Here is a 12283-nt window from a genome sequence, read left to right on the forward strand (position 1 = left end):
TATTGTGGTGACTTAGATGATATCATTCCAAAAGGGTTCACATACTTTTTTTGCAACTGTGGTTGCAAAATAGTTTACCATAGGAACGTGTCTACTGCAAATGTGATACTCCAGTATAAATGTAATCAATAAGAACCATCAGAGAGCAATATGTGAAGTTCCCCACTGCATCTAGGTTATTTCACATTCTAAAGAATACATCAAGCCAGCTGACCTCATCTTGGGACAAGTTATGCCCCATACACACCATCAGATTTTCTGCTGATTTTTTTCCTTCAGCTTTACCAAAACCATGTAATGCAAGGGCCTGCGTGATTGCATACAAATTGAAACTCCTAAGGTTTGACCTCACATGGTTTTGGTAAATCTGAAGGAAAAACTCAGCAGAAAAACAGATAGTGTGTATGGGGCTTTAGTCAACTCTATTCCCAAGTCAACTCTGAAACTTGGGCTCCGTTCACAAGCGAGCGATCAGAATTGCAGGAGTCAATTCTGCCTGAGATTCCAAATCATGGTAAATCACGAGATGTTAGTGAGATCCCATTACTTCTTAATGGCACCGAATTGTGGCAAATAGCAACATGTGATGCTTGTCGCTCAAAAAGGAGCAAGAGATGAGTGACAGTGTCACGATTTACCGTGATTGTGGTGGAAAAAAGAAGAAATGGCATTGCACAAGTGTTGTGCGATTTGGGATCGGGGGAAAAATTGTGGGGATTCCACTCAATTCGAAACGATCAGGTTCAAATTACAAAAAGTGAATGACAATGAATAACCTGGCAGTTTCCATGTAGAATTTTTGAACCCATAATTACACATTTGTGGACCCGACGCCTCAGTTTGGTTTGGGAAAAAAAAAAAAAAAGGTTCAAGTATTAGAGTTGAAAGAATTTCTTCTGTTAGTACAAAGGTAATGTCTCTGAAAAAAGAGCTTCTGCACAGCAGCATTAAAAGTTGCCTCTTTGCGACAGGGAACACTGCAAATTTGAAAGCAAGAGGCGGGGAGAGCAGGCAGAGTGTGAAACTCCAGTTCGTAGCCCTTGGAAATAACACTCTGGATCCAAATTAACACCCCTGTTGGATTTAAGAGCTGAGCCTGAGCTAGAAAGCCATCTCAACCTTTGCCCTGTGCTTTAGGTCTGCTTTACACTGTGGAGAGGATGGAGAATGTCCCAGTGCCAATAATTGTTAGGCCACTGTAAACCCAGGTAATGCAGCAAAAAATAGGATTTTTTGTACTCACCGTCAAATCCTTTTCTATGTAATTCACCGACAGCTCCTCTCTGTAACTAAATGGGTTGTATAGCCTGCCATTAGGAGAAACTAGGCAAAATTTTTACACAATACACAGAACTTTAATCCCGCCCCATGGGGACAGGCCCTGTGCTATCAACCCTTCCCACTGCTCCCAGCAGCTTCAGTACGTCAACAAGCAGTATAACGTAGAAAAAAAAGAGGCGTGGGTGCTGTGTTGGTCGGTGAATTACAGAGAAAAGGATTTTACGGCGAGTACAAAAAATCCTATTTTCTCTTATATTCACCCACCGACCGACACAGCTCCTCTCTAACAAAACGGGACGTCCCCAAGCAGTGCCAAACGAGGGGTTTGAAAAACAGCATAAAAACTTCATCCACCATGGCAAGTGGGAACTAGTGAAACTAAATCCACAAAAACAGCAGCAGTGTGTGGAAAAACACCATTATATAACCGGGTATCCTCAACAGGAGCGATCCCCAAGACCGCAACATTGCGGAAGTAATGCAACAGTGCATTAACCAAAACAGTACTGAGTTTTAATCGAAAAAACCAGGAAAAAATTCAATTGCAACTGCATGGCAGCTACTTTTCGGCCAAAACAGGCATCCGCCGATGCACTGTCTACCTTGTAGAACTTGGTAAACGTATGGACAGACGACCAGGTCGCCACCTTACACACCTGAGCGACAGAGGCTTGGTGTCGGAAGGCCCAAGACGTTCCGATTGCTCTTGTAGAGAGGGCCATGACTGGAAAGGGAGGCACCTGCCCCTTCAAGGTGTAGGCTTGGACTACAATCTGTCTGATCCACCTGGAAATGGTGGCCAAGGAGACCGCCATGCCCTTCTTAGGACCAGCCACCGAAACAAACAGTGAGTCTGACTTCCGAAAGGAAGCTGTGGAAGACAAGTACACCTTCAGAGCCTTAACCACATCCAGAGCGTGAAGGGCCACCACCTCGGGGTGCTTCGGCTTAGGACACAATGATGGCAATACAATGTCCTCATTGATATGAAAGGCAGAGACCACCTTAGGTAGAAAGGACGGTTGTGGACGCAACACCACCTTATCGCTGTGGATGACCAGATAAGGCGACTTGCAGGACAAGGCCGCCAGTTCCGAGACCCTCCTGGCCGATGTGATGGCCACCAGAAAGACCACCTTCTGTGAAAGGTTCAGCAGAGGAATCTCCCTGATATTCTCAAATGGTGGCTTCTGAAGCACCAACACCAGGTTCAAATCCCACTGAGGTAACGGAGGACGCACCAGAGGGACTACATGTCGCACCCCTTGCACAAAGGTACTCACTAATGAGTGAGACGCCAGGGGTCTTTGAAAAAAAAAAAAACCTGCCAGAGCTGAAGTCTGCCCCTTAATGGTGCTCAACGCCAACCTCTGGTCTACACCTTGCTGAAGAACCAGCAGGATCCTGGATATAGAGGAGTGTGGATGCCACCCTTTCTCCTCTCACATGGAGATGTAGACCTTCCAAGTACGATGGTATATCTTGCTGGAAGATTTCTGCGCCCTCAGCATAGTCTGAATCACAGAGTCCGACAGACCCCTGTCCCTCAATACCTGGCTTTCAATAGCCAGGCCGTTAAAGCCAGCGATGGTAAAGCAGGGTGAAGGATTGGACCTTGAGATAGGAGGTCCTCAACGGCAGTCGCCAGGGAGCATCTGCCACCAGGCGCACCAGGCCCGCTGAGGCCAATCTAGGGCAAGGATTACTGGAATCCCCTCGGCTTCCACTCTGTGAAGCAGACGTGGCAACAGTTTCAGCAGAGGAAAGGTGTAGATCAGCTGGTACTGATCCCACGGAGCCACCAGCTCGTCTGCCCACGGATCCCTTGTCCTGGACACGAATCTCGGCACCTTCCGATTGAGCCGGGATCCACATCTGGTGTGCCCCATTTCAGGCACAGCTGCCTGAATATCTGCGGATGCAAGATCCAGCGTCTGACGACTCAGATAGTCCGCCTGCCAATTTTCCACTCCCAGGATGTAAATGGCCGACAGGGCAGGAACATGTCGCTCTACCCACCGAAGTATGTGAGCGACCTCCCGAGCAGCGGCTGAACTTCTTGTTCCCCCTTGGTGATTTATGTATGCCACAGTCGTGGCGTTGTCTGACTGTATCCTGGTCGGACGCCCTCGAAGACACGCCGACCATGTGTGGAGGCACAGCCTGATCGCTCTCAATTCGAGCAGATTGAATCCCCATCACTCCACCCCAGCCGGACAGACTTGCGTCCGTGGTGACCACCATCCATTTTAGAGGAAGGGATGATTTTCCGGCCTAAATCACCAGGGACCTCAACCACCAGATCAGGGAGTCCTTGACTGGCTGGCTCACCTGGATCTGCCGATCCAGGGACAATGGTGATTTGTCCCATTTTATCAAGATCTCCTTCTGCAGGACTCTGGTGGAACTGGGCATAAGGTACTGCCTCGAAAGAGGCGACCATGAGCCCCAGCACCTGCATGCAAAAGAGAGTGATGACCACTTGCGGTTCAACAGTAGTTTGACCGCAGACCTGAGAGTCAGCAATTTGTCTGAGGGGAGAAAAATGCTTGCTTCTCTGGAGTCCAATAGTAACCCCAGGTACTCCAGACGCTGAGTCGGTACCACCACCGACTTCCTTAGGTTACACAGCCACCCAAACGCCTGCAGGGTCTGCAAGGTGATAGCCACATCCTCCTCTAACTCTGAGGCTGAAGAAACTCTCAGGGGGAGATCGCCTAGGTAACCCATGATTGCGATCCCGCATTGTCTCAACGCCAACACTGGAGCCAGTACTTTGCTAAAGACTCGGGGGGCTGATGCCAGGCCAAAGGGAAGAGCCACAAACTGGTAATGGGCTTCCGAGTGCCAAACGCAGAAACTTTTGATGTCAAAGGCATATGGGAATGTGCAAGTAGGCATCCTGAATGTCCAAGGACACCAGGAAGTCCCCTTGATGGAGTGCAGCGACTACTGAGCTAACTGATTGCATTCTGAACCTCTGCACTTTTACAAAGTGATTGAGGAGGGCTTTCAAGTCCAAGATTCGACATACCCCTTCCTTATTGGGAACCACAGATTGGAGTAGAACCCCTGGAAGCGTTCCGATTCTGGAACTGGTACAATCACCCCCCGATTCAGCAAGTCCCTCACTGCCCCTAACAGGGCCTCCCGGCGAACCGGGGGGATTTGTATGCTGGAAGGGAAGAATCTGTTTGGCGGCCAAGAGAGAAACTATCTTGTAGCCTGTAGAAATCAGGTCGCAGACCCATTGGTCAGATAACCAGGAGGTCCAACGGCTGCAAACTCCCAAAGGCAACCCCCACCCGAGATGTGAGTGTGGGCAGACCTTCATGCGGTAGCACTTTTGTTCGCAGGCTTGCGGTTCCAGGGATGCTTCTGACCGTCCTGCCGAAGCACCGGGCAGACGAAAAATCCGCTTATGAGCGGAAAAGGAGGGCTCTTGCCTGCGGCATGGCTCCTTAGACTTCCTGGCCTGTGGGAGTAGTGTACTCTTACCACCCGTGGCATTTTTAATAATGTCATCCAACGAGGCTCCAAAGAGTTGGTCGCCAAGGAAGGGAAGAACCATCAGGGCTTTCTTGGATGCCTGGTCAGCGGATCCAGCATTTCAGCCAAATAAGGAGCCTCAGCACCACAGCTGACACTGAGGCCCTGGATAACAGAGGGAGAGTATCCACGGCCGCGTCAAACGTACTTAAGGCCATGCACTAGTTGGTCTGCTAACTCCATGCAGACAGGGGAGGCATTCTGCTCTCCCAATTTAGCGGTGCAAAAGTTTGTCCCACCCAGTGTCTGCGACACTGGGGGGTCCACGACCGGAGGAGCCGACCACTTTTTGAGAAGGCTTTCCTCAAAGGGGTAGCACACCGTCAAGTTTTTGGGGACCAAAAAGGTCAGTTGCGGGCGTCCCCATTCCCTGTAGATGAATTTGTCAAAATAAGTCAAATACGGGAACACCTTAGGTCAGTGATGGCGAACCTTGGCACTCCAGATGTTTTGGAACTACATTTCCCATGATGCTCATGCACTCTGCAGTGTAGTTGAGCATCATGGGAAATGTAGTTCCAAAACATCTGGGGTGCCAAGGTTCGCCATCACTGCCTTAGGTGAACGTGCTGGCTTGTGGGACCCAAAAGGGACCGGTACATTAGCAGAGGAATCCGCTGGCTCCTGAATCTTCAGGGTATCACGCACAGCTGTGATAAGTGCTCCAACAAGCTCCTTGTCGCGCCCGGGGAATCATCCTCACTGTCCGAACGGTCCTGGTCAGCCACGTCTGATAGGTCAAAGCAGGGGGTCTCCAGCCGCAGCATGGCCCGAGTCTGCATCAGAGCTTTCCCCAGAGGATGGGGGGGCAGGGGCCTCTTACGTGCACCTTACCTGCCACATGCCGCCTCTATCTTAGCAACATAGGCGTCCATTAACACCGCACTAACCGCAGGTGATCCGGTTGCTATAGCCTAGGTTTCGGGGGAAGAAACACCAGTTTCTGAAGCCATGCTGACCCTATCCTGTCTGCCACCTGTAAGGAGACTTAGGACAGTGAAGGTCCCACCCTCCTGCTGCCGCCGCGTGGGGAGGTAGGGGGTGCTTAGCGCTAGACTCACTACCCTGGGGCGTTCTGTGAATGCAAACAACAGTGCCTGTAGTCCCTAGGAGGTTTCCAGATGCAGAGAGGAGAAAAAAATTGTCAGCAGCAGCTCAAACAGCGGTGCAATGGTCCGCAGAACAGCTTCAGCGTTCCACACAGAGCCATCCAGTGTCCCTCACACAGAGGGATTACAGGAAGTGACGAGAGAAAGCACATTGCAAGCTGTCACAAGAGACCAGCGGTGAAGAAAGCATGTTGGCTTTCACAAAATGGCTGCCAATGTAATCCATAGGAATCCCAGGGAAAATAACTGCTGAAGCTCCCCAGGGGAATTTATAGCTTTCCCAAATCCAAGATGGCCACCGGAACAGCACCATAAAGTGAAAACAGCAAAAAATTTAAATGAACTGCCTGCTGACACACAGACATCCTCCACAAAAACTGCCTTTTTTGGACCCCCAGACCTGGACCAGGACTGAAGAGCAACCGCACAGAGCCCCACAGGTGAGAAACAGCGACCCATACACAACGCCCGCAGTGCATGCAAACACCGCCCTCAGAGTGGGGAAGGAGGGGTGATAGGGACTTGGGAGAGAAGATAAGGAGGTGAGGTGGCCCCCAAATCGACCTCCCAGGGAATGCCCAGCTGCTACACCCACTGAAGCAGGGAGAGCCGTACTTACCAGTCCTGAAGAGCTGGGAGACATTCCGTGGTAGCCAACTCCTGCGCAGTTACAGGGAAGGTTACTGGCCCGGTATACTGTAATCCAGACATCAGTAGCCCGGTCATATGTATACCCCGGAACATTGAAGCTCACCGACCACCTCTGGAGCATGAGGTATGTCGTGGCCTGCCGAGCCGTAGCTGCGGCCTGCTCACGCTCAATGGCTGGACTGGGGAGACTACAAGGATTTCATTACCCAGCCTGTCACCTAGCCGGCAGTTGATAGAAGAGCTCAGGATCTTCTATCAACAGCAGCAAACCTGCAGCAAAGCAGCAAACCTGCAGCAAAGAAATGGACTGAGAAGCCCACAGGGTTTCCTAGGTCATTCTGCTTGCTAGGCAAAATAAAAACTGAAGCTGCTAGGAGCAGTGGGAAGGGTTGATAGCACGGGGCCAGGCCCCCGATGGGGCAGGATTAAAGTTCTGTGTATTGTGTAACAATTTTGCCTAGTTTCTCCTAATGGCAGGCTATACAACCCGTTTAGTTACAGAGGGGAGCTGTGTCAGTCGGTGAATATAAGAGAAAATATGATTAAAATTAACATTCTTCCTAAGGTCCTGTTCATGTTTCAAATGTTGCCATTGGGTGTGCTTGTGGGGCTCCTCTCTATTCTACAGACTATGATATCCCGCTTCTTTTGGAGGGGCAGACACCCTAGGATAGCCAAAGCGATTATTTTCCGCTCCACAATTACAGGTCTGGCTCTTCCAAACTTTAAGGCGTACTTCCAGGCCACTGCATTATCTAGGATCACCGATTGGAAGTATGCTAAGAATACCAAATTATGGGTAAAACTGGAACATGAGTTGTGTGGGGCCGACTTTAGAACCCTCCTGCCCAATATATCACCACTTACTGCCTCCACACTTTCAGTTTGGGACACTCTGCACAAAAAATTCTCCTGAACTACAACTCTCCCTTATTGCCCATAAAGAACCACAACTTTTTCCTCCCTGGAAGAATGGAAACTAGCTTTAAATCTTGGTCACCTGAGGGACCGCTCTTTCTCCATCATATCACTCGGGCAGGCAATCTCAGACCCCTAAAAGATATACTGGGACCTAGACAGGTTTCCTTCATGGACAAATGGAGATACAATTACAACAATTTGTTCACTCCCTTCCACATCCAATACAAAATACTCAAGAACGCAGATTGAATATATCTTCTTTCACAAAGACCCTCCTCTCCATTGTATCTCAAAATTTTATAAAGCTATCATCCAACTGCATAACCCCTCACACCCGGAATTCCTTAATAAATTGGAGTCCGATCTGAACTCACAAGTCCCTGAAGATACTACATAGTTTCATAGTTAGGTTGAATAAAGACACCAGTCCATCCAGTTCAACCTGAGTGAGTGTCTACAATTGTCGCTATCCCTGTACATTGCACACCCACATCGGTCCCTACCCTCAAGGAGTCCACAATCCAAAGTCCCCATTCATATACTAGGGCCAATTTTGGATAGAAGCCAATTAACCTACCTGCATGTCTTTGGACAGCTTGCTTATGTTTCTTCTACTTCCTCCAAAGTAGCCAAAATGAACTACAAGCTGCTGACAAGATGGCACTATACCCCAAATAAACTGCACAATATGTTCCCCTCCAATTCCCTGCTGTGTTGGAGGAACTGCGGGAACACAGCAACCCACGCTCGCATCTGTTAGTCGTGCCCGGTAATCCAACCCTACTGGTCAAACATTATTCACCTTGTGAACCAAATAACGAGCTCCTCCTTATCCATGGATCTGTGGACTATACTTTTGCACAATACAATGGAAACAGTGGATTCTTACAAGCATTCTATTACATCCACACCTGCTGAACGCCGACAAAGCCCTCATCCCAGCCATCTGGGGGTCAACCATCTGCTCCTTTCCTGAAAAATTGGATACAAGCAGTGGGGAAAAAAAAAGCCCATCGACTACCAGCCTCTCTCTCTCTCTCACCCTTCTTCCCATCTCCCTCTCAACCTTCCCATACCCGCTCCTTTTTCTTTTCCTCCTTTTCATTTATCCTTCCCATTGTTAATGTCTCAAATATCTGCACATGTATCGTTTGATGTGAAAATTTATTTAATAACTCCTCCTCCTCCTAGACCCAGGTCAATACACGGAATTGTTTGTCCCCCAATATGGGTTTTTTTCATTCCTGTGAGTCTCTGGACTAGGTTTTCTTTATGCATGTATGCACATGTGCTTATTGTATTGCACTGTATGTTCTTTCTTGATTTTTTTTGTGTATTTTGTTCAACAAAAAAAAAAAAAAAGTTATATTGGTGGACACAGAGGGGTATCGCCACATAACCAGTAGCCGTAGGAATTTGGACTGTCGTGTCTGCTGAAGGGAGGACAGAACGAAAACATTCAGATTATCCCTCCACTTCACAGTGAGAAAATGACTGCTCTTCAAGCAGGCTCTCTCCCCCAGCCTAAGACGGGAATCTACAAGCCGCTGGGGTAAACCCTGGCGATTAGATTGCACGGTACCACATGCGCAAATTTCATGATCAAACAAGTGACTAAAAAGTGCCATGCTCGTGTAATAGGGGGCCACATATAAAGGGGAACCCCTTTCTGAATAAGGATGACATCAAGTCCCACACAATCTTACCAGCGCTCCCTACATAATCTGGGCAGTTATCTGGCTCTATATGACTATCTCTTCCCTCATGAACCATAAAACTATATGTATAGCCTGTGGCCCTGCCACAGAGCTTATACATCTCGACCCCATATCTGGCACGCTTGTTGGGAAGATACTGTTTGAAAGACAAGCGGCCAGAAAACGTAATCAGGGACTCATCAACGCAGACAACTTGATGGGGAGTAAACAAGGCTACAAACTGTTGGTTGAAGTGGTTTACGAGGGGCCGAATTTTGTAGAGCCAATAGTATCCAGGGTCACCCCGAGGATGACAGAGCTCATTGTCATTGAAGTGCATGAACCGCAAGATCTGCTCGTATCATGCCCTGGCCATGGAGACAGAGAACATGGGCATATGGTGAACTGGGTCAGTGGACCAATATGATCATAACTCACACTCTTTATTTATGCCCATTGAGGAGGGATAGGCCCAGAAAGGTCTTAAAGTCAGAAACCGTAATAGGTTTCCAATCTCTGGCAGGGGTCTAAAATACATCAATAAAAAAATCTTAATGGCCACCATGCAGTGTGTTAAATATACAATTGAACAAGTTTTGTTCTACCAGTTAGAAAAAATACTGTTGCTCTTGCCAGAAATCGTGTGAGCTGATAATTTGCTGTACCCTCTGCCTGTGCTGACTATTTTAACTACAAGCTACAATGTTCTAAGTTAGCACTGACGACTACAGAGCCACATTCATGTTATGGGGGAGGGTTCTGTTGTCCTAATACTGAAGGTTTATTGGGGGTTGTTATCTGGGGAGTAAATTATTTAACTGTCAGATTTACAAAAAAAAATAAAAAATAACCTTAAAAACCTAAACTAAAGCAGACATCCCCATCTGAGGACCTGTAGACTGCAGTACAGGCGGTCCTCAGGTTACAAACAAGATGGGGTCTGTAGGTTTAAGTTGAATCTCTAAGTCACAGCAGGTACTTTTTTATTTATTTATTTTTTAAGTGTAGCGCCAGTGTTTAAGCCTTTTGGATAGCATAGTAAGTTTTATTTTGCTGCCTGTGCCCCTGTTCAGTTTGGGTTAGTGTGGAAACAAGCCTTGGTGATAAAGAATCAGTTTATACACCCTTTTCCCCATAATAACTGACAGGAGTGAATTTCCCTTCCTAGGGGTAGATTTCCTCTCACTCCCTGTTGTCTCCCTCTATAAGTAGGAGTTGTTTGCAAGTCGGATGTTTGTAACTAGGGGACGCCTGTATATTACAATTTTGGATTTGTGTTGTCCCTAAGACAATAAAAGAACATCTTGTTAAATTCAGAGGGAATTTAAAGTGGTTGTAAACCCAACAACAACAAAAAAACACCTGCAAGATAAAGGCATAATGAGCTTAGATTGAAGCCCCCTTAGAGGTGCTAGTACACAGCTCCGCCCGGCGACATCGCTACTGCGCAACGTGGGCTCTGGCGCTGTGATTGTCCGGAGTCTGGCTCGGGTTGGGATTTTACTAACAGGAGTGGTAACCCCGAGCCAGACTCGGGATCGCATCGCTGGATGCAGGGGAGGACACAGGGATAGTTACTTACCTTGTCCCCTGAATCCAGCGATGTCCTCCGTGTTGTGTGATCGAGCTGTCCTTCGCTCCATTCACCGTGCCAAATGCCACCGAGCTCTGTTCCCTGCGACGTTATGGCGCACGGGAGCGGAGAACGGCAGCAAATTCAAAAAAGTAAAGAGACACAAAACACACACAGTACTGTAATCTTACAGATTACAGTACTGCATTAAAAAATTACACACCCCCTTTGTCCCTAGTGGTCTGTGCAGTGCCCTTAATGCACTTTTATATTATAAATACTGTTTTTTCTGCCTGAAATTTGGAGATTGTCCATAGCAACCAAAAAGTGTCCCTTTTTGAGTGTTTTAGGATTTGATTACATTATTGAATAATTTGTATTATTTATTATATTATAAACTTCATCATACCCGGGATGTCTGCTAGTCTCTGGTTTGAACAGATTTAAGAGAGTTATTCCTAAGAATTACAGGACTACAATATAAAACGCCAAATTTCCATGTAAAATAATTGTACCGCTTTCAGCACCTAAAACCAGACTGAATCATACCGCCAGGGAGGTTAAAAAGTGGTAAGGGTTTACAATTACTTTACGAAGGATGACAAATGCAAACTGTGCTTTACAAAACGCCAAAATAGAATCTGTATCACCTACTATGTAAGAAAACAATACAGCCGTTTCCGTGTGGTTTGGTGAGAAATTGTAAAAAAATCATACCTATGGCATTATGTACAATATAAAGAATGAAGTCTAAACTGTCCAAGCATAGCCTTTTTGCATGCATGTGCTTTCTTAATGCCCATTTATTGATACCACCATCTCAGAACATTCATTTACTATTGATATTTACCATAAAGCCTCAATATTCCACAACAAAATAGACACACAAATTTAATACAAACCTCTTCTCTGAATTGGCTATTTAGCCATATACACTTGAAACTTCTTCTGTTTTCAAAATCTGTGATCTTCATTTTAAGCTGTAATCAAGAAAAAAAAACAAAGTCATCCGCATCATATTTTCTACCTGATCTTTTTGTTAAGTGGATGTAAATTGTGATCTGATGAAGGCCAATGAGATGCCGACATGTGTTTAGAGGGGGGGGCGCAAATCTGTGAAGCTTCGCGAGTGTAGATTTGCGTTGAATGAAATGACGATTTGAGATACGCTGTTTTAAAGTTTTTATCTTGTAAGTAGATTTGTTTTGGAGGCTTTTAATAAACATGCAGAGTACACTGTGGCACTTGTTTTTCATGTCTATAACCTATGGAATTAAGAGCGTGATTGAGCACTCATGAGAAAATGGAGGAAGGTTTGTCTGACGGCAATAGAAATGCTGATTATCCACACAGAGAAGAAGTCTGGAGACTGTAGCATTACCCATTGGAGAGTTAAAGTTGATCGTGGTGGACACGAGGACTGATTTGTCTATGCTTTTACATTAATCTTTGAGGTGAGCAGGCACTTTAGCTGGTGGAGGTGTGTACTGGTTATTGGTCCT

General features: G+C 46.9%; 1 protein-coding gene across 2 annotated transcripts in view; it reads right to left on the reverse strand.

The window, feature by feature from the left end:
- USP7 (ubiquitin specific peptidase 7) overlaps positions 1-12283 on the reverse strand; it is a gene marked incomplete in the record, with an annotated part of 508930 nt that overhangs the window by 115727 nt on the left and 380920 nt on the right. For both annotated transcript variants that reach the window (XM_077448850.1, XM_077448849.1), the window contains 1 exon segment: positions 11684-11761. In XM_077448850.1, the coding sequence (XP_077304976.1) occupies positions 11684-11761 (78 nt within the window).

Source organism: Lithobates pipiens, unplaced genomic scaffold (genome assembly GCF_037356315.1).
Source record: "Lithobates pipiens isolate NorthernLeopardFrog02 unplaced genomic scaffold, aLitPip1_a1.2 Scaffold_22, whole genome shotgun sequence".
Taxonomy (NCBI): Eukaryota; Metazoa; Chordata; class Amphibia; order Anura; family Ranidae; genus Lithobates; species Lithobates pipiens.